The sequence below is a fragment of the Opisthorchis viverrini genome (genome assembly GCF_000715545.1).
Source record: "Opisthorchis viverrini unplaced genomic scaffold opera_v5_52, whole genome shotgun sequence".
NCBI classification, from domain to species: Eukaryota; Metazoa; Platyhelminthes; class Trematoda; order Opisthorchiida; family Opisthorchiidae; genus Opisthorchis; species Opisthorchis viverrini.
This window is the reverse complement of record NW_008751708.1, coordinates 1,183,310-1,210,298: the sequence shown is the minus strand read 5'-3', so window position 1 is coordinate 1,210,298 and position 26,989 is coordinate 1,183,310. Positions and strand designations below refer to the sequence as shown.

General features: G+C 44.4%; 1 protein-coding gene across 1 annotated transcript; it reads right to left on the bottom strand.

Moving 5' to 3' along the window:
* Positions 1-378: 378 nt before the first annotated feature.
* Positions 379-26,989, bottom strand: T265_03586 (hypothetical protein; the record flags this gene model as incomplete). Its single annotated transcript, XM_009168105.1, has 6 exons — positions 379-1,243; positions 3,963-4,172; positions 4,906-5,106; positions 11,805-12,044; positions 16,264-16,515; positions 26,417-26,989. The coding sequence occupies 6 exons, from the start codon at positions 26,522-26,524 to the stop codon at positions 638-640; spliced, it is 1,617 nt and encodes a 538-aa protein (XP_009166369.1).

The following is a 26,989-nucleotide window of genomic DNA, read 5'->3' as shown; positions in this document are numbered from 1 at the left end:
AACCTTTTTCGAGAACCTATGCCTACGAACATGGAGTATTACGAGATCGTACTAGATTTTATCGATACCATCCGGATTCAGCCATTCACATTATATTTACCACGAAGTGTAGAATCGACGGTTAGAGACCAATAAATAATATTAATGATCGATCGGCTGTAAAAATTTTTCGATGCATAGCTGCTATGCTATCCGAAGGAAACACGTGGGATGAGATACTGCCAAGTTGCCCAATTCGACACAGAAGCAGTCGAGATGCCGCAGCTAGGTTCAAACCATTGGAACATCTGGCTAGTAGGCTCGCGCCCTGACCAACGAATCAGCTAGAGTTCAACAGGGAGAACTATCGACTGTTGACAGCTCACGCTACGTGACTGAGTATAATACCGTCCCATATGTGGGCTTATGAGATGGTGGGATTTACATATGTCATTGATTGTGCCGGTTACTTATAGAAATAGCTGCGGGGTTAAACCATAAATCATCAGTACAGGTTGTGTATACACAACCGAAGTCACCGACTGATGGTGATGAAGGTAAAAGTGATCGCATAAAAACGTGACAGACAGCCATGAAAATAAGAAAAATGAATGAAAAAAACATTAATAGGTATGAGGGAGGCGTGTTGATCCTGAGATTATCGTTGTGAGAACCAGTCAAAAACCTCTCCGCTCATTCCGCTTTTCGAATTATACGCAATCCAGTCATCGGCTATAGGAGCATAAAGAAGTCCAGGCGTGAGGCCAAACGCCTCAGTTGCCAACGACAGTGACTTTGAACTGAGACCATGACAAAGACAACGAGATTCACTCCGCAGACACGTGACGAACTGAGTAGGCATGTCCGGCCATTCCACGGCATCTGGGCCGACTAAGCTCTCGGTAACATACAGACGGTGAAGCATTCTCATTGCGGTCACTGTCGAATCATTCAGATTGGCCTTATGCCGTTCTAGCACCGCAGCAAACTGTTCGGAGCACAGACGTTCGGCGTAGGCTCGAGCGGCTGCTTGAATCAAATCGGACAATTCGTACATCCATGCGTTGAACAAATCCTTGCCTTTCACACCATCCAGCGTTCTGGCTAGGAGGGAAAATAGGGCCAGTTCACGCTTCTCCAGCAAGCTATGCAAATATCCAACGTCTTCAGTGTACTTAGGATCTGCGCGAAATTCAGCCGCCGCGGAATGTGGAGGTAATACTTGCCAGTCCTTGAGAAGCTGAGCAAGGCGTTCCTTCGCCACCTATAACACAATGTAACATCATAGAATTACAGAACGAAGCAGCAGTAAGAAAGGACGAAAATTTATTAAGGGTGGGTAAGCAAAAAATGGAACCCGTGGTTTTGAAGGAGTCATTTATGTTTTGCCTACAGCCATCGCTTCAGCCCCGAAGGGGGAAGATATTCGTCACGTTACGCGAGGAAGTGGCACCGCAAGTTTGATACCTATCGGTGCTAACAGTTTCCCATTGATCCGTTCACCAAAATCTACGCAACCACACCAACTGAACGAAATCCAACATCGTCTAGAGATAAGACAATGTTTGGGACAACGGAAAGCCGACATAATATGTTGCTTTCGTCCAAAACAGACTATCTTTTTGGATAACCTTTCACTGTCACTTGCTTTTACTGTTCCTGTCTAGACTTGCGTAATTCGTACGTATTACAACCCTGGTATCTACAACAAGTTCAAAGGCAGCTACGTACCAAGGATAGAAAACAGGTGGTACGATTTTTCGGTTCTTATTTTGCACTAAAGGTAAAGCACCTCAAGAAAGTTCAAGACCAACCCAACAAATAAACCAACGGAATAGATTGGCATACTACGAGTAGCATGTTCTCTCAAGTGTTATTGTTATACGTGCGCCATTTCATTACAGTTTTAGTGAAAAGTGCCTCCAGTTTCTAAGATACCTGGGTGACTAAGTCTCTTATGACGGATCAACACTCACCTTCCACAGGAGACAACCAGTGTCATTCACGTTGTGATTTACCGTGGTTCTGAACAAGCGAAATGTACTTCCGAAAAGTTTTACTTTTCACACAGAAGGGGTTAAACTGAGTTATAGGACAAAGATCGAGTGTGCCTGCACGTAGACTTGTGCGACACTGTTCATCGCAGAGAAAGTTATAAACGGATCTCCATAGGCCAACAGCAACAAAATGCCGCCACCGAACAAGGTCATTAGATGCGTCAATTTGAAGCAGAACGACCACACCAAACAACGCAGTCGCAGAATCGATAACTAATTTCAACCGCAGGCGAAAAGTCCGAGTGAGCTATTAACATACGGTTGCGCTATTCTACCAAGTCAGTGGTTCTTAACAGGCTTCCTCAGCCCAGCCCTTCTGAGAACAGTCCAAAAAACTTCATATGCCCCTAGTTTGATGAAGAATGAACAAATGGTGTCACGGGTACCAATGAACATTTCACCTCAGACATACAGGCCGTCATCGAGAAAACGATGAAGCAAAATCTATATGGTCTTCAAAATCTCGTCTTCAAGTTGTTGCTGACAAGGTGCATGCCAGTATGCAGTACGCAGACGACATCGTCTGAATAAAGGAGGTCGAACAGAAGGCACAAACTATTGGATCGAGTGACCACTACCACACAACCGGTATCTGCCTTGGACGTACAAAGTGCAGGGTCAGCCCTTAGGATGTGCAGTGTTGAACACTAGTTGCTGCGGCGTTTTACACACCTCGGTACTACACGGAATTGTCTGGTGAAGTGTGCGAACCACGAAGACCCAAAGTATGTTCGCCAAGCAGATTCGTCTGCGTCACTGAAACTTAAACAAACGAATCACAAGGCTCGCGTGTACAGACCGGGTTGTGCTGTAAACTTAAGACTTGGTTTGCGCAGGTGAACCAACTGAGGTTTTGACCACCGATGACTCCTGAGCATTACTGGTATTGGGTGGTGCCAACGAATATGTGACTAGAAAACCGGTATCCGGTTGTGCAGAAGGTACTTCAGCAGCTGAAAAACCCAAGCCTCGAACTTGTGCCACGTGTGCTAAGCCACCAAAAGCCGAGACGAATGCCGTTCTCGATGTACCCCTTCACAATAAAGCAGACTGCGATCTGAAGCACTAGCCCAGATGCTGAGAGGTTCCTGTCAGAGAGACAATCTTGGGAGTACAAGGTGTTTTCAATCGCTATTCACCCTCCTAAAAACTCCCCCAGGGCCGAATACGGGACACTCTCGGTTCTCAGATATCTGGACCAATCCACGATAATGGAGAATACGATAGAAAATGCCATATATTACCCCGTACTACTTACTAGCCTCCTGTTAAGTAAAACGGTTGACATAGTCTACGGTGTCACGCAGTGGAACAGAAACTGGGTGATGTTGGGCTCGGAACTTGTCGCTGATAGTGTTTTACGGGAAGTAGCGCCTGGGTACACTCTTCAAACCAACTCTTTTTTCTTTAGAAGAAAGTCGACGTGAAGCGAATTAGGTTAGCAGACCGTTTATGTGCTGCTGATGTAATTTGGCTTAGGATGCGTATACCATCAGGGGAAACATGCCATAGATGAATTTCGGATCGAAGGCTATGGTACTGAAACACGACAAACTCTATACATGCAAGATGCCAAGTAATTAACATTATTTTCGTTTTATATTGAAATACACCTTCCGCCGTGTCATTTTGTTTCATGACGCTTATTAGGATTTAGCTTGGTGACACTAAAAGTACTCATAGTGAATGATAACCATGATACACGTTGATCAACTGGGGCTAGTATATCTAAGTCAAGAGTACTCACTCCAGGCAGAGCCAATAATTGTGACACACAAACCTGTTAGAAACAGCAGAAACAACAACAAGCAAGGTGGGGACACCGTGTGATACGATTTACTTGACCAGCGAGGAGGCACCAAAGCCGGTGAGGAATTCTAACATACCGCGAAGGCGAAGTAAGTTCATAATAGTCGACGTGCTTACTTTTTGCATCAGAACAGAATTGTCCCCTTCGGCAGTCATGCTTGCATGAGCTGAACCCAAATAAGTGCCAAAGCGGCTACATGATAAGAAGCCCTGACCACCAGTTCGCTCCCGACACGTGTTCACGGTTCGATTCAAATGCCAAGCGGCGAGTGGTTTAATGGCGCAACACATAACAACAACGGAGTTGGAATCCGGAGAGTCAATAGCCTGGAAGCGGTGAAACGGAGGCACACTCCGTTAAATAACGGTGAAGAAAACGATATGGTAAAAGTCGTTGTATAAGTTTTTGTCTTAATATCAGCATAATCAGAAAGCTTGCTGCTAGAAAATTCAAACGCAAACACACTATGGCGTCCTTTCGGTGTCACCGGACGTTTAAAGACAGTGAGCAGGATAAGAACTAAGGCTACATTAATGGCTGTCTCAAGAGTATTCGAATCTAACGATGAACGGTGAAATCAGATCAGTCTCCCTGGAGCCTATTTCTCAGTCCTGCAAAAACGGATGGAGTGTGATGAAATACAAAGGCTCAAACGCCTCGGACAGTAAGCTCAGCTGTCGTCCTAATCATCAAGCCAAATCATGCATTCATCCACGAGTACTGCAGCCTGTATAGCATCGGAACGCCTTTGTATAAAGCTTAACAATGAAGTCAAGGCAATGTCAGAAAGCGGTCCGAAGACTAACCCGAAATATCATCAAGATGGATCACAATCTGCTGGACCGAAATAATTCATCTATGCTCAGTGGTAAAGGAATCTAGAGGCTGTGGTTAGCTTGCGATTAAAATATAAATGAGATGATCACCTGGATAACCACGTTCGTCTGCAAACTCCTGGATTAGCTGTTACATGTACGACTGGAGTATCACAACAACACAACCTAAAAAAGGGGAATTACAAGGTATGTAGCACAGAGCACAAACTACACAGTTACTCACTCCTGTGGATGTTTTAGCCCATGAATCCTTGATGTGATCTAGCCCAAAGTTGATAGCATAAGTTGCAGCAAGCAGAGGAATGAGACTGCGTTGTTGAAGTTGATAGGACAGAATGGGGACATCTGACTTTCCGGTAGGACCCACGGCGAGTCGAGAGGCAGAATAGCTCAGTGCAATGGCCAAAGAGGCTTTCGCTGCACCCTAGGGAAGTTACGAGAAAATATAAAAGGGTTTCAACAAAAGGAGGAAAAGTACCTTATTTCGTTAGGAGCATGAGATCTGGAAATTTCGCTAAAGGTTCAATTCTTTAAATAACTAAAACCCGAAAAGAATGGTACAGATATTTAATTCTTGTTGCGATTGCGAATAATCGGTAGTATATTACCCCAGCCAGCAGCTGAACTAAGACGCCTTCGTGTATTCGACAACGGTCACCACAGAACCATAGCCCATGTAGGCTGGTGACAAAGAACCTGCAACGAGAAAAAGTGTGGCTGTGCAACTGGAGCTACAATCGATTCAAGTGTTCAGAACCAAAAACTGAGTGGTTGGTCACGTAGTTCCAAATTATCGTTTACCGGAAAGAGTGTTGTTTCCCATGCCCAGTGGCATAAGCAGAGAAGTGGTCAACCTTTGATTCTGCATCTGGGCACTAAAGCGATTATGAAGTCTGGGTACTTTGGGTGCGATCTGCCCTCCAAAGTGATAACTACGTGCATCTAAGAGCGGTTTGAACTCGCGACTTTCTAGTTAGTAGTTGAACATTATGCTATTCGGCCACGAGTGACTAATCAGCAGTGTCATTAACTCGCAGTTAGACAGAATACAGCGTCACTCCCTCCTTCAGTCACGCGATTCATATCGCGTGGTCATGTGATGACTGCCTTTTCAAGTGACTACTTCTCAGACAAACAATATAAAAAATAATCCAGCTGTAACACCCTTTCGGTGTCTAGCTGCCATGCTACCCACAGGAAGCATGAGGGCTGGGATGCTGCCAGGTCGCCCAAGCCTAGAGAGGAGAAGTCGAGAGGCAGAGGTCGCGTTTGAACCATGCAGCACCCATGCAAATTGAGATGTTGTTCCATTCTGAGCAGACTGTTTATTCGCAGTATGAGCGGAATTTGGAAGTAAAAAAATTTAGTGCTGCAGGTGAAACTAATCAGCACGGAAAAGCAGAGGAGCAGAGAACGCAGGTTTCATCGTTCTTGCGAATTACCAGCAGTGCATATCACGCCACAGATGTACACCGCTGATGAATTCCAACAGGGATTACACAGCTGTACAGTACTCCTCAGCTTCCAGAATGGACATACTTTAGAATAAAAAACCTACTGACATTTTATTTCGCTGCATAAAGTAAAAGCCAGCTGGAATTGATGAGTAGGTGGTTTCACCGAGTCCATTCGCACTTATTGATGTGTGGGTAGGGGAAGCTAGTGTAATACGACTCTCGAAGATAATCGTTAAAAAACCGACATCCACGATACGGATGCGAAATAGAAACTGCCGTACAGTCAGTGACGTTCCATAAATCCGTCCCAATACACAGGTTACTGCTTTTGAAAACATGGATCACAGCATTCAGATCAGCTGTTGCATCTAGACAGCTGCAGACTATGACAGGAATGTATCTGGTTTACCCTTCGTGCAATTTGCCTTCAGTAAACGGAATAGAGGCGTAAAATCGGCCAAATTAAAAAACGGAGCAAACTAAATCGCCGATTAAGTAAACCACATTTGCCAGTTGTTCGTACTCGCCATATATTTAAACTTTCCGATGAGTTTATTGTGAATCTAGCAAGACTGATTCTGCCGGACCGTTTATCGAGCGATTTCTAATCAAGTGATACCTCGTTATGATCAACAACATATCTACGACACATTCATGAAGGGTTGTTTTCAATGGATGAAGCCAGACAAATAGTGAAGTGTCCGAGTAGAGTTATAGCCCATGACCTGTGTGGGAAAAACAGAAGCACCGATGTGAGAACTTTACTGCATCCGGGTTGAGACTGAGAAACCAATTGACAGGTCAAAGTTAGAGTTGCCGAGAACGAATGACGCCCAGTTGTGTGTCTCACCTAAGATCAACAAAGACACGTGAGTTTTCATAGCCAGCTAGAAAGTTTCAAAGGGAGAATTCCACCCTGGAGGCTGTAAATGACACAAAACGATCAGGAACTACTTGGTACGTACACTCCCAAGAACAGAAGCCATCAAAGTTGGTCCGTTGGCAGTTGGTGGGAGAAACATCCGAACTGACACTTGTGTACGTTCGCTGTGTGTTTCTCAATAAGTTACTCTGAAATTCTGCATTCCGCTGGTTTGTTTGGGCTATGCTTTGTTTCTCTCTTCAAGCTATATCGCACTATATCGCTCCCTAGATTCATGGTGTATTTCAGAATTCCACTGATGCAGGTTCGATTGATCACTAAAATATCGGATCGATTTCCTGGTCCGCTACCGGCAACAGGCTCTGAGAGAAGGAAAGTTCGGAACAATTTTGGTCCGAAAAATATCAAATTCTGATCTCAGTGGCACCATAAAGAAGCGACCAGATCCCATAGCGCTTGAATTGAAAACTCACTAGTACGCGGCTAAAACCAGTTTAGTTTTAGGACAAACCATCAATCTGTGCCCACGGGATTGTAGTTTGCTCGTCTAGTTTCTGTTGTGCAGATGAAAAGGCGGTTATGTAAAAGAATCCGCGGGAATGTGCCATCTGGGTTAGGAACCGGAGCAGAGGGTCCACGGGATTGTAGTTTGTTCATCTAGTTTCTGTTGTGCAGGTGAAAAGACGATTATGTAAAAGAATCCGCGAGCATAAGCCATCTGGGTTAGGAACCGAAGCAGAGGCGTTACGTATATCGACTGCAAAAATTCAGCCCGGACAAGAGGAGGCGTATTGCATAAAATTCAGATACTGAATATGATGTGATAAAACGAGTCCGTCGCAAAACGTCGATATTTCTGCTCAGCTGCGGAATGCGTTGCTTGACACAGATAAGTCAGAAAGAGAGCTTGGACGCATAAAAATGTATGCTGTATCCCTAGCTTTGACTGGATCACTCATATGACAGTATGTCCCCCGTTCAAAGGCAGTGTATTCACCCAAACGTTCAACATAATTTAACAGTGATTACTCACGTCAAGCAACCTAATGACAGATTTATGATAAATTAATTAAGAAGCTAGCCCCATTTAAAGATACAACCTTGAATGAGTTACCTGAAATTACTAAGCGAGTAAAGTTATTTGAAAGCAATGTAAATTTAGTTGTCATGTTGTATCAGTCAGTTATAACATGACAAACAATTGATTATCTTGTCAGTCGTTTTAGCAATTGATGAAATTCAATGTGCCGAAGGGGAAAGATTAATTCTAGTTTGACTCTCTTATAACACTTCAAGTGACCAGACTCAAACTATGATGGTATGATACAAGCGGAACGAACATCGGGCCGAATGATTTCCCCGCGATGCGATGATCCAATCAGGATACGAGATAGAGATAGAGAAAGCTTCGTGGTGATTATACGAACTAGGTGGTCTTTGTTCCAAACCTAACCCCAGCATCTCCACTGTTCTTGTATAGGCTTGGGTAACGTGGCACTGCTTCCCTCGTGTAATATGTCAGCTATGCATCGAAAGGACTTTACAGCTTAGCGACTATTATTATTACTGTTATCCAGAGGGTTGTGTGGAGTTGTTTAGTGGCCTTAGAATAGTGCGTGCATCAAAGTCCGTATATTCGACAATCAAATAGATCAAAGATCCTGGTCTTCCAAGTGAAACTCAGGCGGAAAATTCCGTGAATGGAATAAATATTTTATCTACGTTTTCGGCAAAATTTTCTAACTCCCAGTAGAATCCTGACAACCTTTATATCTGTTCAGTTTCGTACAGTATGTGTTGAGGTGACAAGTCAGTTGCAACTCCAAGACAGCAACACAAAAACAGATAATGATGGAAACGATTGGTCACATACTAAGTCTGTTGCCAAGTTTGTTGTTCGATTCTGATCGGGCGTGATCAAGAATAGTCCGTTTTTGCAATAGGCACGAGGGTGGAATTGTAGGAAAGTCGAGAAATAGATTGCTACAACCATGTAACGCTTAGCATACCGGATGAGTGAGTTAAAAAATTAGAAAATGACGGCTGAAGTAGGATGTATTCGTTCAAGAAATATTGTGTAAATACCCAGAAGCCTACGGTGAGCGTTTAAAAGGACCTTATAAAGTAGGAGGGAAACTTTAATTTCGGCAGTTTAAATTAATTTGACAAAAAGCTAAGACGGTTATAGAGAGAACCTGAGGAACTCTACAGAACGGTTGGTCTGTTTAGGGGCCGCTGTCCCTATGATGCACATTTCACCAGAAGCACTCAATTCTTCTTCACTTTGTAGGATACCCTAAGGCCTGAATGGTGGAAATTAGTGGGTTGACGACCAAGTCCATTACAGCACCCGCCGTACTTTGCGACTATCAGTGTAACTTATAGGAGCCCTATGTGATTCGCCACTTAGGGTCCCTGAATTATGTTACCAGCCAACTCAACTAACAACGATGATGATACGATATACCATTAATACTCGCTCTCAGCTCTCAATTTCGTCCTACAACAAACGTGGCCATAGCATGAAAGTCAACGTAGTCTGTCCCCATCCTCTTTCATCTTGTTTGTAACAAGTGCTGTCCGGAAGAAGTAAACTAGACGAGGTGTGATAGCAAAGCAACATGAGAGACATACGCGATCACACTCCCGGTAAGTTGTGGTTCTAGTGTACAAAAGTGTATATTTGGACTGGGCACAAAAAAAAGAACATAGCCTGAGATAGAATTGTAAGCACTACGTCTCTTCCCTTCACTCATTCAAAACTGCAATCCATGGAGAGGGAAACAAAGTCGTCAGTCACAAGGCTGAAAACTATAAAATACGCCTCCAGAAACCCAACTAAGGCACTAAGTCGTTATTTTTGCGACAGTTTTTTCTCTACCGTCAACGTACGAGCTGGCAGTTGGGTCGTAAAGTTCTTGGGCATCCAAATGATTTTCGTGCACTTCGATGGGATTGTTTCAGCATACTCAACGCAAAGGTTTATCAAGGATCTGTTCGTTCATGTATACTATTTTAGTAGGTCTCCACCTGTGTTGTGTTCCCTATATCACCCACGTATTCACTGACGATATAAAAACCAATGACTCGGCATCTTATATCTTTCCGCGCTGTACTTGTCTTCCAATGTCAAACGACAGTGTACAGGCGATCAGCACTCCAACTATTCTCCGTTGTTCTTTCTTAAGTATACGGATTCGCACTNCCTACAACCTTTCTTGGTCAACTCAACAGACAGCCACGATTTCAATCAAGGTGGGTTTTCTCTTCGGCATCCGATGTCACCTCACTGGCCACCAACATGTTTTATTTAAGCTCCGGATTCACATCTTACACCTGCCTTTCACTCCTGAACCGTACATAAAAACGATCAGTCACCTCAGTGCCAATACATTTCTTGCCAAGAACTTAAATCCCTCTTCTCATCGTCCAAATTTGACATCCTCTTTTCTGTGTGGTTGTGGCTATCAAGACAAATGTTCATCACGAAACGTACACGAAATTCCTAAACTTCGGTTTTTCCCCCATGTCTAACCCAACTATCGTACGCAACTGTTGGACCAAAGTCGTCGCCACTTCTTTCTTCGGTCAAACAGGTATACTGTATCCACCATATTCCCACTTTCTTATAAGCGAAAACCTTTCAACACTCGAATTAACAAGTTCGCGTGACTAACATACTTTTTTCTTCTATTAGTAAAACCTGGTGATATCCAGTAGAGCGCTCCACAACCTACTCCACATGAGGATCATGTCTAATTCCTAATACGCACTCAGTATAAAGGAAAACGCTTGGATGTACTGATGACAGGAGTTTATGCGAACGTCCGCCGCATGCAGTACGTTAAATGAGATCGATGATCTCACATGAATGTCAGAATCCTAAGATGAGAATGTAGGTGAATCGATCAGAAGAAACTTGGGAAGTTCGTCGACCAGGTGGTTCCTTTTCGTCATCGTTGTTAAATCGACTCGGCTGAGTCCTGAATCAAAACCAAATACCCATCCAATACATCAAATATCATTTCCTAAGTCATCAGAACGCCCGAGAAACAGGAGGAAACAGCGTAGTTCAACCGTCACTTTACATGTCATATCCTAATGAGTGGACTGGTGTATTTCCATTCAATGTAGTCCACCAATATGAGGATATCAAACGTTATCTGAAGGTGCAAATGAGGGAGTTCGTTACCCCACCAGGCTCTGGAGGGTCAATTCGCAGTCGCTCGAAACAGAAGTGTTGCGACCAAACTGAAAAAATGTCAATCCAGTGAATTCGGGCCTAGAACCGGAAATGGTGGACCGAGGTATAAACGAACAAGCTAACAATCGCAATTCAGCATGTACACACTCATGATCATCAACATGCCAAGTGACATGAATGGTCTATAAATAAGACTATTCGATAAATCTACAGGCCCGTTTGCAATTGAATGGTTTAATCAAACAATATTGCAGGTAGATACGTGACTTGCATGCAAGGTTTTCACGCCGAGTTCCGCCAAACATTCATAGTATTTCTAGATACTCATCTTCTAAAACTGATACGATAAAGCTTCCCATGGAACCCGATAAATGCTGACAATGAAGTGACACATCAGCATACATTTCAGTAATAATGTGTGTTATGAGTACCTTCGGGTATGAACTTAAGAACCTAGTAGGCTAAGTTAACAAGGAACCAGAGAATACGTTAGTGATAATGCGGAAAACATAGAGACATTTTGTATCTGGAGTGTTGCAGAAAAAGATAAGATGTTTAGCCGAAACAAGTTTACTTACCAAACACATACTGGCAATACAAATACGTCCCGACAAGAGCTGATCAGCCACTTTGAGAAATCGATTGCGTGGGTTGTCGCCCAATTTTGTGCTGAACTTGCCAGAAGCGGAAACGTGAGAATAGCGATCGAGCAGATTACTTCGTGGGATTCGGACATGATCAAACATTAGACGAGCATTGTCAACACCGTTCAAGCCCAATTTATGACCCATTTCTTCAATCGTAACACCCGGCATAACCTGTGACAAAGATTCAGTTGGGTGAACTGACGATTTCAAGAAGAAATATTTGTGTCTCAGGACTTTATACGAAAAACGGTGCAGCACAAATGACTATCAGGAGTTTGCGGTTCAGTGCATCCGAACGTAATATTCGCAGCAAAACAGAATCCAAAGGATTCAAAGAATAGTCCTCATTTAACTACGGCCGCTCCAGCAAAACACTTCGCAACCAAAAGTGGTGTTGCTAACCCCAATAGGGCATTTCGCTAGGTAGTTTTATCTGCACCTGCCAATTTACTCGAACAGCATCAGAAGAAGGCAATAGTCCGTAAAACGATAGAAGGATTGATTGCTAAACAACGTTCTGCTTCTGACTCAGGCCAAATTGGCAGATTAAATTTTGGCCGAGTTTTAAAGCAGATAGGGGCCAATAAACGGAACGCTTTTCCGATCGCGGACTAAATAGATGTTGGGTTGAGGTCAGAAGTTCCCGTTCTTGTTCTTGTTAGCTTGTGTGACGGACTTAGTGTTCACATAAAGGAAACTACTCACAAGGTTGCTGAAAACTCTTCGACAGCCCACGACCAGTTTCGCCTATCTTGGGGCTCATCAAATAGGCACAGTCCCCTAGTTTCCGTCAACCTTAAGTTCTACTTGAACCCAAATTGAACAGATCTCGGAATGATTGTGGTAAGCTAGCACTAAGTCCCTTCCCCGTCCTTTTCTTTACAATAAGACTTTCAAATAAATCATGGTTGTACGGCAGTGAAGCATCAGTGTTGAACACTGATGTTATGCTGTCGATGATGATGATGATGACACTCATTAGCATATCAGTTGGGTGTTGACGGGAGACGGGATAATTAACTACAACATCTTAGATATAGGGTCTCCCGTAAGAGCCAAATTGATATGCAAATGAGTGTACTTATCGAATTTCGTGCAATCTGTGTTCAAGTTGAACATAATTCTGACGAAATATTGGGGACTGAGTCTACCTGATGAGCCTCAAAAAGCTCAAAACCGGTCGTGGGCTATTGATGAATTTTCAGCAACCCCGTGAGTAGTTTCCCATAGGCGAGTATGAGTTCTTTCGACTGTAATTTTTTAGTCTATGCGTCCAACACTATGTACAAAGAACACACACTGACGAGCATAGAGACTCCTGCTCTGGGTACCTAGTCTAAGGCTCCTCACCACCTAAATGCCGTCAAAAACTGTGAAACGGACTTGTCCTTAAGACCAGGATGCCACTCATGAATTGACTCAGTTGATGCCTTGCCTGAACGACAGTGACTGTCTCCGACCATTTGTCCAACAGTCCATGAATTCAGATTATAGATCAGTGCTTAATCAATAAAACAACCTTTTTGTCGACCATTACATCTCGCCACCACCTCGGAATTCATCAAAATGCTACACAAACGAAATAAGCATCCAGTGTGTTGCAAGGATTACACTTCGCAATGACATCCGGTGCCTAATAAAGGTGACAGAACGCACGACACGCGTATACACGACCTGGCGTTCACAGAAAATTTGACCACAAAGGCCGCAAAAGAATTCAGCCATTGCTCTCCATAACTCAGTGGACGAGAATTTCGCCAAGGCCTTTATAAGCGCCACATCAGCTGGAGCATATGTTGGCCATTTGTTTGGCACTGGTAACAATGATAACTGACCGCGACCTTGACCTGGAACAAATCACATGCAACGTCCCACGCTCCTTTGTCTCATCGAAATATGCTGATCAAGAGGCCACAGGCCGTAGTTGCACTCTAACCCAAAAGAAACGATGGCGCATACCAGTGCACTTAATGTGTCATCCAGGTATATCCGTTTCCTTTTTGGATGTTCTTTCAGTCTGGATAATTCATTCATGAATGCCAGTTGACCAAGCCCGTGATAGCCACTAGCGCGCTGCCACCCATCACAGAGTACAAGTTATCACTTGATACAATTGGTCTGTTGAGATAAAACTATCACAATCCACCTAAAATCAGTGTCCACTGTGTATGATAAACATCACTCACAAATTCTACACGATCCAAACCAAACGTTCTGCTTGCCACTTTGATTGTATGTGGTCTCTCATCCTCTAACAAATCGCCCCCATTCATCATACATGGCTGGCAAGAAACATGAGTTTTGTGATAATTCATACAAACTTTGTTCGAAATAAGGCCGTGATCAAGTCAGTATGATTCTCTGGGTATATTATGATATTGAGGAAAAGGCAAATCTATCAAGTCCAGGAAAAAGGCAAACAAATCAGAAGGGCGACCCGTCTTTAGAGTATTTGCGTTCAATATGGTTCTAATGTTGTCTTAGCTGACATCAATATCAGAAGGCGGTTTTCGTTAGATTTTGTGAATCACCAGGTTTCCCATAAACACACAGGTCATGCTTCGGCTGACATCCAACCAGCATTTTGGCCGAATCAGATTTAGCGTCCGAGGGGACACGTCCCGCTCGATGAGGGGCAGTGAATACCCTGAAATCCTGTGGTTATTTCCACATACCCAACCTCCTGAAGTATTTACGACGGTACTTATCTCGTTCAGGTTAATGTTGACGTCACCTAAAGATACACATGTAAGGCTGTATTTACGTGTGGGTCAGAAAGTTTTCCGATGGCTGTCCAGGAATTCGCTTCCTAGCACTCTGTTGGGAACTTGAAGAAAATGTACAACACAACGAGCTGAATTGAAGTAGACACTCAAATGGGATCGACAGTCAAGAGTAGAGACGCAGCACCGGCGGCTAATAGATACGCGGTGAATCTGGGTCCACTGTCGTTCCGCAGCAAGGGAGACGTCAGGTGTGTACCCTCACTGAGAGTGGTACTACTAGAAATCAATTGATCAGCACCAGCGGCAGAATACAGTCACCATTGTCTTATATCTTGGGTCTAAGCGGAACAGACCACTAAGCCGCACTTTCGATGAACTGAGATGTTCTGCATGTGCACTGAGACCTTGGGTGACCAGGCAAATATCTGAACTTCTCGTGCTGACTAAAACAGCGTTTAGTTTCCTACAGTGTTTCTCTTTGAATTAGATTAAGATCGGTTGGTGTAAATCAGCAAAATACAGATGAGGAACGGATTTAACTTCAGCTGCAATAACGTCCGCATAACATGCTGCAGAAGACATGAGATCAACTGAAGTCAGTAGGCGGTAGTGTTTATACGCTATTAGTCACCACTTTGGATACAAGGCTGATACGCACTTGACGTCTACAGGGAAGAGTTAAGAGATAACAATAAAGAACGATAAGAGGTTACTGTAGAAACCTGTTTCCGATTGCCCGTCTAGCTATACGCAGCACGTAAGAAGATCCGGATCGTGGCATGAGACGACGCGGATGTTGGCATTTGTTCAATTCATTGTTCTACTACTGTGACGCCAAAACTTGGACGGGAAGAAGACCAGGACACTCAGTCAAAGCTCTTGGCTCAAAAGCATGGGTGACAGGCGATAATAGTTGGCGTGAGACTATGGGTAATGCGGTCTCACTACACATGTTCTCACCCTTGACCTGGAACGCCAGCAGACTGTTAGCCTGAAGTCTACCCACGGACCAACATGGTATGGGAGGATCTGGCAGTGTCATACACAACCCACAGAATAACCGGTTGGATCACAGATGTGCAGAAGCCGTCAAACCATGGTAAAGTCCATGCTCCTCGCGGCGGAATATGAGGGGATATTGCGCAGGGGACACCAACTGGAGGGAGACTCCGGAGCATCAGAAGCGTTTCTTTTTTTAGGAGTTTTGTGAGGTTTGAGGACTGTTACTGTAAACAAGTGGAAGTTGGTTCATGGCCGGGCGGCCTCGAATCACCAAATGGAATGACGAAATGGTCACTGACACTTAGGACAAAGCAACTGGATTTGAAATATTAAGGCACTCGATCAATGCTTTCAGATAAAGCGCAAAATAATCGGTGATCTCCAGGCCACCGATTGTTGAGATTATGCTTACCAGCATCATTTACATTGTTAATGAGTGGCATCTATTTATTGTGATTTTAATTCGAAGTGAAGTTATTAAAGCTACAGCTGAAAAGCACCTGGTGGGATCAACCGGTGCAAAGTCTGGTGCATTTAATGGTGATTATTTTGATAAACTTGATGTACTTAACATTTTAGTGCTTGAACTCGGACGACATGACTCGAAGCCACATGACTCATTTGACGTGCGAGCGAAACTGTTTCATGTGATCTAATCTTACCTGAAGATTTTGATCCCGAATAGGAACAAGAAAAGCGTGAACTCCCTGATCTTGGCCACCTAACAAGAGGCGAGCGAACAGGATACAGTGATGCGCATGGAGAGCTCCGTTCGTTATCCAGTATTTGGACGCTTCAACTGTAGGTGTGTTTACTACAAACTCGTCAGAATTGAGGTCATATTCTGCAAGGGTTTCCATCATTGTTGCGTTGTTTCCGAATCCCAGCTCCGTTAAACCGAAACAACCAACATCCTGAAAACAAAAGTGCAGTAATCAAAAATTTTGAGCGTCGTTCACCACATTCTGAAACAAGAAACTGCATGTAATTAATAAGTGAATAAAAAGAAATACCATATGTACTACAAAAAGGTCTTTTCAAAAATCGTCGCTCAACCATAGTTATCGATACGCACATCAACATCCCAATTAGCAATTAATGTAAAGCTAATCTTTATGAATGGCTGAAGCCCGCGATCACGATCGGTCAGCGCAGTAGTTTGCCGCTACAATACTTCATACACACAAGTAAACAATTTTCGCAACCAGTACAAAGTGTGCACAAGTTGCACGTTGGTTCCAACTGCCACACAGTTGCGTATCGACAATGTGGTATGGGAGCAAAACCGCCTCTCGAAAGACAAACCGAATGTAATATTTATCTAACCTTTAGCCTTACAAGTAGTGGCACATCGAGAAAAATAAATCGCTTAGCTGTGGCATCCTTCGGGTGCATAATTGCAATGCAACTGGAAGGAAGAATGATGGCTGAAATATTGTCCAGTCGGCAAACTTAGACAAGAGTAAGAAAAAAAGCCCGAATTCGGATCACCACAGGTACCTCCCGGTTATCACCTTTGTGCTTCGTCCATTTGGCTACCTTGAAGTCATGCATATCTGTGCGGTGGTATCTCTGCTACTGTCGAAGGCAGGGTATTTCCCAAGCTCAAACAATGCACTTTGACATCCTAGCCCAATGGGTATCAATAGACCGATTGGCACGATTACCTGAACACAAACGCGTGAAATCCCGCATACCAAGCAAAACATCGATCGATAAATGACCCCAACGTAGCTCGCTTTCTTAATCGCCTGGCAAATGCTGCCATCCGAAAGTCTGGAAAGCCACGACATCGAGAGTAGACAAAGTTCATAGCAGAACTAGACTTACTTGAGAGACGCGGAAAAAATCAACTTTCAAATGGTTTACACATTCATTTCATTCAAATGGTGAATAGTTTTAGGATGGCACATAAATTCTGCGGCAAAACCGTGCAATTATCCTTTTTTTGTCCCAGAGCACTAAATGCCTTCAGGTGACCGAAAACCACGAAATAGCTGCAAGATAAGTCTTGGTGCTGAAGTATTTTTAGGAATCGTATGTTGAGATCGGAAAAGTTAGCACAAAACTAAATTGCCATTCTAATTCTAACCTCACATTAGTCGTCGACTGGCAGAAAATAACTGTACCCCACATGCTGTTCACCTATTCTGAACTCCATGATAAATCAAATGTGTATCTGTCCTTCAACGCCTGAGTGTCTAAAACTCTTGGACCCTAGCAATCTGATGATGGGGCAAATCTTGTGCTTCGTAAGGGTAACAAAGAATTCAAGCCCAATTTAACGGCGGACTAGACACTGCGACCCATACGATGCTATTGCGCGTAGATTTGACAATTAAATGAATAATACGGACAGTGACCAAAGACACAAAGTGAAAGCCTGGTCACGTCTGCATAAATTACCAAGCAAGGGAAATCCAAGTCCTTCAGAAGCGAAGTTTCGGACCATGGAGAACCACAAAGGGGACATGCAACACCATATTTGTGAACGAATAGTCTAGAATCCAAGTTGCCGTGAAGTGAAAAATATGGTAAAGTCTACGACAAAATAATCTAGCTTTCAAATTAATTTGGTGTTAAGAGCAGGTCCAACTGAAACTTTCGTTAATGATATCCTTCAACCGAATGTATTGTACACAAGCTGCCCCAGGTTTCACTCGGCAAAATGCTCGCTGATGGAGATTCGAAAGCTACACCTACCTCGCGGGCCCAAAAAGGGGCAAAACGAGCAATGGGTTTCCAGCAGCCTTAAAAATAACGGGTTGGTCTTCTTCGCCACCAAAACGGCAATCGGTGCAGTCGAAAGTTACGAGTATTCCAGTCATTTTTTCTGATGTACACAGAAACAAAGAGACACGAATAATTTCCCGGCCGAAGTAGGAGACGATGAACAATGCACACCTAGGCTTCAGCTTAAAGTGCTTGCTCCACTTTGCTTGAAACTTCAAGATTAATTCCAATCAAGTACGGTTATTCAATTGCGCTGGGTATCCTGTTATCTCCAGATGCAACATGACCGTTAGGGACCACAAGAACTCACCTAATGCTAGTTTGCCAAAGATTATACATTCAGATGGGATAAAAGATGACAGTCAAAAGGGGTAGAATTCTTTAGTTTCGGCGGGTTTTTGTAGAATAACTGCGATAAGTTAGAAAACATTATATTTGGTCTACCAGTAGCCAACTCCAAATATCCATTCAACTACCTCATGATCATCCTTCTGTTCTTTTTGCACCAATGAAGGCTCCTTGGATGCTGCAGTTTCCACTTTGGATCCACTTATGCATTTTCGGCCACATGGAAGGTTTCAGTGACCTGGGATAAAAACTTTGTATGTAAGGTTAGACGCAGAAATTAGTTTGTTTAGCCGCGGTTTATTTGCCAGTCGAGTCCCTGGGCACATGCACAGCTGATAAACCCCAAATCAACTGATCTTCAATGATCTCCCTTAAACTTTGTGGCCCTACTTTCAACCAAATCAGCAAGCCTAATGACCCCAGTAAGAGACAGAACAGCGAGTCCCCGAACCAGACTCAGTCACGGCTCAAGGCTACGAAGACAAAGTTCAACCATGGACTGACACAGAAATATGAGGCCGACAACTTTTTCTACTTAGCTCCAAGCATGTTTTCAGAAGTGCATGGGAGACTATTAGTAGTTTCAATTTGGGCAACGTTTCGCTTTTGACACAAAAGCTACTCTTATGTTGGCCGTGTTTAGAATGGCCTGCATCCCGTATTCTTCAAAGAAGTTGGTTAAGTCTTGGTGAACAGTCTGATAAACATAATGCAGAAGATTTGGAACGAATACAGAATACCAGCAGAACGGGGCTCCTCGAACGTCACCCCTAGTTGCAGAAACGGCGCAAGAACGTCATATGAAAACAACCGTTGTATCAGCCTAGTACCGTTGCATCTAAGGTACTCTTTGGGACTACTTCGCTCAGGGTGATGGATTATCGAGAGAGACGGATTCGTGAGAATCAAGCTGGGTCTCGCCTTGGTGGTGGATGCCTCGAACATATCTTTGTCTTGAGACAAATTCTTGAACGGCGCTAATCCTTCAGACGTCCCACGCTGGTCCTTTTTCTGTATTTGAAAGCTGTTTTGATTCTGTTGATCGTCATCAACTTTGGCAGTGTCTGGCGATCAAAGGTGTTCCTTCCAAATTTCCCTCCCTTATGAGGTTACTGTATGCGAACTCCTGGGGCGCGTACGAGTATACGGTAAGTTCTCGCCTGAGTTCACCATGTCCAATGGTGAAAAACAAGACTGTCCTTTTTCCCCTTTCCTCTTCAACTTTGTTATTGATATGCTGCTTGTAATTTTTCTACCTGCCTGTGAAACCTCGGGAGTCGAAATGCTCCCGGGACGCTCCTTCACAGACATTGAGAATACATCACGGTTTGGCATGTACATCACACCTGCGAAGTGTGAAGTGCTACTGCAATAGTAGGTGGGATCCAACCCAAACCTCACGCTTGCAGACGAGTTAATCGACATGGTAGATAAATTTATGTACCTGGGCATTCGCATAAGTTCAGGTGGATTGGTTGGAGATTACTTCACGGATCGGGAAAGCCAGGACAGCTTTGCCAACCTCCGATACCTATGGTGCCGACGTGAAGTCAGTCTGTTTGTAAAGGGCAGAGCTTATACTGCGATAGTACGACCCATACAGCTTTGTGAATCAGAGACGTGGCCTCTTCGCACAGAGGGCATATGGAAGATGCCAATATCTTCAAAGCATTGGTCGGGCCTGGTGGGAACAACGGATTAGTAATGCTAAGGTACGCCAGATGGTCCTAGGAAGAAGGAACTCTCCTGAGATAGGTGAATTACCAACGCTTCATAGGTTACGCTTGCTAAGACACGTACTCCAACTACCATAAGACCACTTGCTTCGCAGAACTCTTTCCACGCAGCCCTGTGCTAAGTGAAAGCCACGAACTGATGAACAGTGTATGACATGGCAACGAAGTACGAAAACACTAACCAGTAAACTAAGTCGGGTCGACAAATGCGGCCTCCCTGGATTCGGACCCCGGTACTCAACCCAATAACGGTTAATAAAATTGGCAGGAATAGCCCAATCGCACAATCAGTGCAACAAAGCTATTGCCTTCAATGTGTAGCTATCCAATTCCAGAAACAAACATGCTATCGTCTCCAAGGCTTGGCTGTATGTTCCACACCCTCCCATTTCCCGGTGATAGAAACTGTAGCGGCTAGAATCAATGTGGCTATGTTACACTGTTTATAGCTGATGAATTGAGTGATTGTTTTGGCCGCAATTCACAAATTCACAATCCTATTGGAGAAGTGTTAGATGAAAATTGTCTGTACCAGGTGTCTCTTAAGTAACGAAACCACACTGGACTTCCAACCTTCACAGATAAAGGGTGTCGGGCGTCATTCGGGTTCATGTTGAGATTGCGTTGACGGAAGACAGCAGAAAAATTCCCAGGATTATTAAGTCCACCACTGATGATGGCGGTTCAGGGAATCAACCAGGGTCTGATTCTTTTCGGAGATAGTTTCGCTGACACCCAACTTCCTTGGTTCACTTGACTGGATCAATAGAAACGCGTTACGTCCGTTTTCAGTCGCAAAAACTTCAACAACCTCTCAAAATCTTGCGACTTACCGGCGTTCTAGCAGTCCTTAGGATCTTCTTCCGATCTAAAGCTGTCATATTTGCATGGTGGCCGGGCCTGAGTGCCGCAACGATTTCGCAGTTCACAAGATGAAATCACGCCATGAAGGCCAAATAGGAGCATCCAGACCAAGAGCAGCGAGACTATGCACTACGAGGTGGTCTGCAATGGCAGTGTGAAGCCAGTAAGGTGTTTCCCTCAGACAATCAGTATGTCCATATTCACTGAAGCAGCAACGCCGCCCTCCCCCAAAAGAAAACCGGTTGGAGAAGGCCGGCCCAGAAATCCGAGAATTCCGATTGCCCAGCGGTTGACCGTGATCGCTGGCGCATTATTCACTACGGCCAGAATACCTTTGTACCGAACGACGCTGGTGATGCTTATAAGGTACCTGCTGTGCGCAACAGTAACGGAAGTGATGCAGTAATGTCTTACTCCCTGCGCCCTCTGGTTAAGCCAGCCCTCTGCAGCCGAGCAGGTCAGACTGTTGAATCACCGGCAGAGCTCCAGAGAAAGCCCTACTGTCTGTTGCCAAAGGCTCAGATTGTGGAACCTAAAACAACCCCCTTCGTCGACCTGGGAAACCGGTATGTATCATTTGTATCATTCGTAGTCCACCGATGTCCCTCCCCAAACCCTTGCCAGGACACAAGGAAACGTTGGTGAGTCACTTGATGGTCAGTTACCTGACCGATGTCCGTTGTTCAACCTTATGCCCATTATCAATAGGCAAAACAACACTGCAAAATTCGCGAGAACATCTGTACATCGGAGCCTCTAAAGTTCATATTCTGTGCTAGGTTTACAGACGGACGATGCTCGCCAAAACCTTATACTCCCCTAAAATTGATGTGTTCTGTGTCTCTGAAACATGTATGCAGGATGCAGGCATGGTCATACACCTCAAAACGCTAAGAACAAAATCGACTCTTTCAAATTTCACTCTCCGTGTGTCCGGTGATCCAGAATCGATGACAGATGAAATATGTAACGTGGGAGTTGGACTCGGTCCCAGAGCTGAAAGCGCTTTTCTGGAATGGCTTTCAGTGAGCAGTCGTCTTTGCGTCCTTCTGTTAAGCAGCTCAATCAGGCTTAATACCTCTGGACACAAAAACAATGCCTCTTTTCAGTGTCGGCATATGCTCTAAAGAACCGTAGTTTGGAAGCTGAGTAGGATAATTTCTATCAATAGCTATTCGGGCTCATTCATCGAGCAAGAGGCACTGGAATTGTGATCCTTGCGGGCGATATGAATGCCCAAGCCGTTCGTCTGGGCTTTTTGGAATCACACATCGATCGCTTTGGAATCTATGGTTGTTGTACAGACAACGAACAGCAACCCCCTCATCATCAACTGCCTCTGGTCTGTACGAACTTCCAGAATGAATGTTCGTATCACGTAACCTGGCCGCCACCAACTCAAAATCAACCGTGGACCCATTTGGATAACCTGGTAATCAGCCACCAGTGGAGAGGTACAGTTCATGACTTCCGTTCCTTATGAGGCACATAACTCGATTCCGATCACGCCATGGTGCGAGCACGCCTGACAGTTCGGCTCCCTTCAGGTCCTCGCAAGTCAGCGATAAGCGCGTCTTGGGAAAACTACCATGGGCCAACAGTATCAACCACCATCTTCGGAAAACTACCATGGGCCAACAGTATCAATTTGATCTAGTTCAACAAATATCTGCAGAAAATCAGTATTATACTGGTAGTGGGCACCTGAATGAAGACGGTAAAATCTGTGAGGAGCTGTGCTAGCGGCATTCAGTGCTGCCTGTCCGACTAGCCACTGGCTATCGTCAAGTTCGTGAGTCCTGACTGATGCCAGGAAATGCATGCCAGCAGACAACAAGTAGGACGCGAATCTCTCAAACATTAAATCGAGGGCATAAGGAAAGACCGATGTTGGACATCGAGGGCCCATGAGATGGAGGAGGGGTTTGCTACCGGAAACATCCATGACCTCCACTAATTGGTACGGTTGACTGGCTACGGAAAAGCAACAGTCGGTTAAACAATAAGTAAAAAAGGCAGCTCATCAATCTGCTTGCAAAACGCCCCGTGGGGAGATGAGCCGGACACTTTTAAGAACAGTTGGGCTGATCATCTGCAGCACAGCCTCTGGAGATAGTGCATACGGGCGAACGGAATGTAAACCATCGTTTTCCTTTAGATGAGGAAATAAAATACAAGCTATCTGCATCAAAGCATAGGAAGGCACCAGGACTGGATGTTCTGTACCCAGCTCTCTTACAAAAGGGCAGACAACCGATGGTGACTCAGCTGACAAAACCAATTGCTGTGATATGGAGTAAAGAGAATAAGCCTTCGGAAATAACCATGTCGACAGCTATTCCTGTCGTCAAAAAGGGTACGCGGACGATATGTGGAATCTATCATAGCATCAGCCTGGTGGCTGTCGTATCAAAGGTGCTCCCTGGTCTTATCTTTCGAAGGTTGACTGAACACAGGGAGAGATAGATCCGTGGAAACCAAGCTAGGGTTCGTCGTGCACGAAAACGGATCGATCACATTTGCACCATCCAAAAGATTACGCAAGGGGGTCACTGACTTAAAATCTGCCTTCGACTCCGTGGATCATCAGATACTGTGGCAGGTTTATGGGTCAAAGACGTCCACTGAAAATTGTTGAACCTCCATGAGCTGCTGTGCGCCAACTTCAATGGACGAGTAAATGTGTACGAGAAGTTTTCGCCTGGGCTCAGTACATCAAGCGGTGTCAGACGGAGCTGTCGTCTTTCAACTTTCTTCTTCCACGTCTTCACTGATTCAACTGTGGAAGATTCGCTAGCAGCCTCTAATGCCCATTGGATCGAAATGCTCCCAGGGGATTGACTCACAGATATCAAGTAGGCAGATAACACAGCGCTTTTTGAATTCGTAATGCAAAAAGTATTAAACAAAGCAATTCTGCCTCACCGTTTGGCATGTGCTTCACACCAACAAAGTGTAAAGTGCTGCCGCAAGACTGGATGAGTTCGAACCCCAGCCTCACTCTTGCGTATGAGCCGATTTAGGTAGTAGGAACACTCGTCAACCTAGGTATTATTCCCGGTGGTCCCGCGAAGGATGATATTGTTATCTGGATAGGGAAAGCCAGAGCAGCTCCTGTGAATCCGCATCACCTGTGGCGTGGGTGTGACATCAGCTTGTCCGTCAAGGGTTGCGTTTACATTGCTACGGTACGCTCCGTGTTACTATACGCATCAAAAAGCTGATCGCCGTGCGCCGAAGACGTCAAAGGAATCCAGTATTTGACCATCTATGTCTTAGGAAGTACGCTGAAGTACGTCAAATGGTCTTCGGAAGAAATAACTCGCACGCGTTAGGCGAACCCATCGCACTCCATAGGTTGCGTAGGCTCGATTACGTGCTACATGTGCCAGTCGACTTCCTTGAAGAGCCATTTGCACGAAGGGTGAAAGAAAATCAAGAGAAATTCAATCAATGACTAGGCAACGAAGTTTGAGAGCCATTGCCAGCAAACTCAGCTGCACCGGTCATTGCTGTCTTTCTGGATGGGACTCTGAGTTGGGACACATCAACGGTTAGAGACAGAGGCAGACATAGTCCACTTGCCCCCTCAGTCAAGCTCATGCATCCAAGCTGCTTCCCTCAGTGCACAGCTCCCATTCAGGTCTCACCAATCAAAAATCCACTGACACACACACTATAGACGCATAAGGTTGACGAAGACTCTAAGACTGCGCCTACCTGATGAGCCTCAAGAAGGATGAAACCAATCGTGGGCTGTCGAGGAGTTTTCAACAGCCTTATAAGTAGTGCATTACAAAATGTAGACTCTCGTTTCAGAAAATTCCTGCGGCCGGTAGTAAGTGGCAATTCCTTGAACTTATTATCAGCGAAAAAGCAGCCAATTAGATATTTTTTCGCCAAAACCTTTTTTTAAGCCAAGTAGTACTCCATCTACTCAACAAAATGGGGCCATTTTCCATAAATACATGGTATTACACAATTACAACCTTTTTCTTAGTTCGTGTGCGCCTCTAGCGATAACCCGTTAACCGCTATCCATGAATAAATAGGTGAAGCAAAACTGTGCCCTTCCACCCTTCCCCCAACTACTGCTCATGGCTGCCTAGTTTGAACAAGTGTCCATAGCCCACGGTGCCAGATGTAAACCTGCTAGCACTCGTTAAGTGAACAAGTGATGCCATGTTCAATTTTTGCCCCAAGTGATGCTAGTTTAATTGCTGGTTATACCCCATTTCGTAGCACAGTATACTCAACCTGACTATTCAATACTCCGATACTCGAGGAACTTAACTTCCATCTGAACACACACTTCGTTCTGTATGTCAACACTTAACCCTATCTCCTCACCCAGTATAGCACATATCCATGTTCCTCTCACTAGCATTCAAGGTCTACAGCCCTCTAAGAGAAGTTATAGTGCTAAAACGAATGCTTCTACACGGCTTGCTACGTTACATTCAACGCATTAGTTATACATGATTACCAGGAAAATCTCCTGGTGCACGAAGCTGTTTGCATACAACTTTATGAGATGTGCGTGCTAAAGTAACTACTTTTCATATGGCGGACTTTCGTGCATTGAATGACATGTGAAGGCACTCGCCTGATAGGTGGATCTTTCTTCGTCAATCGGATATGTTGAAGTGAAGGAGATAACAGAACATCAATAACCTCGAGGTGCACTTTCTACCCCCTGCAGTGTAAATATTTATCAAAACCTCCTTCGGCTATATTATACGTTAACTTATCAGATGGCCTTGCAACTACAACTCGGAGTCTCCAGACGGACTCTAAACCAACCACAGTGTCAATGTCAAAGGGGTTTCGCAGGACTCAAATGTCATAGGGTAAGGATCTATCTTTGTTTTCCAGGCAGATCCCATAAAATACATTGATGTACCTACAAAACAGGTTGACTTACAAAGAGTGGTGCTTAAATTCCCTTACCTATATTCATGGTGACGATCATTCCGCATTCCACTTAACGGTTTAACGATCCCAGGAAACAAAATTTCTACACAATGATGTTTGACATGGAGACGTTCTTCCGCGGTTTGCGGTCATGATTAAGTGATAATTGTTAGACCATGTCTTCCGCTCAATTCCAGAAGTTTTGAAAATGTTGCGTTACCTTGAGTGTATCGACGTTACGCAGCATTTCTCCGTAATGTTCACGGGATCCCAACTTCAGAAGCGTCCCACCAAAAAGGTTGAACTGAACGGTCATTTTCGTTGTCATTGAAGGATCAACAATCGCACAAAGTTCATGAGCAGCGAAAATTCGGTGTGGATTATGATCAAAATCAAAGACTGACAAGATATCGTTATCGCACACAAGCTTCAAACGTGACAACGCGAGCTGTCGTTCTTCCTCCAGGGAAATAGCATACCTGAGGATTGAACAACGGTGATATTTACGACATACCGGGGGATCATTGCCTCTGTGGTTAATAACTCACGTAGTTTGTCGCGAGTTTCGTGGTTGTCGTGATCCAGAATATATTTGAGTGCTTTTACGTCGATATTTTCACTTTTCCATGCTGCAACATGATCCATTACATTCAGTTTCGACCGCCTGCTGACAAAACGGCGAAGAACCACAACTGCTGATGTCCTGCACGCAGAAAACATCAGGGGAACACTGCAGTAGTGAGCACCAGACAAAACCAGAAACCACACACGAGAACGCGTAGGGTAATCAAAC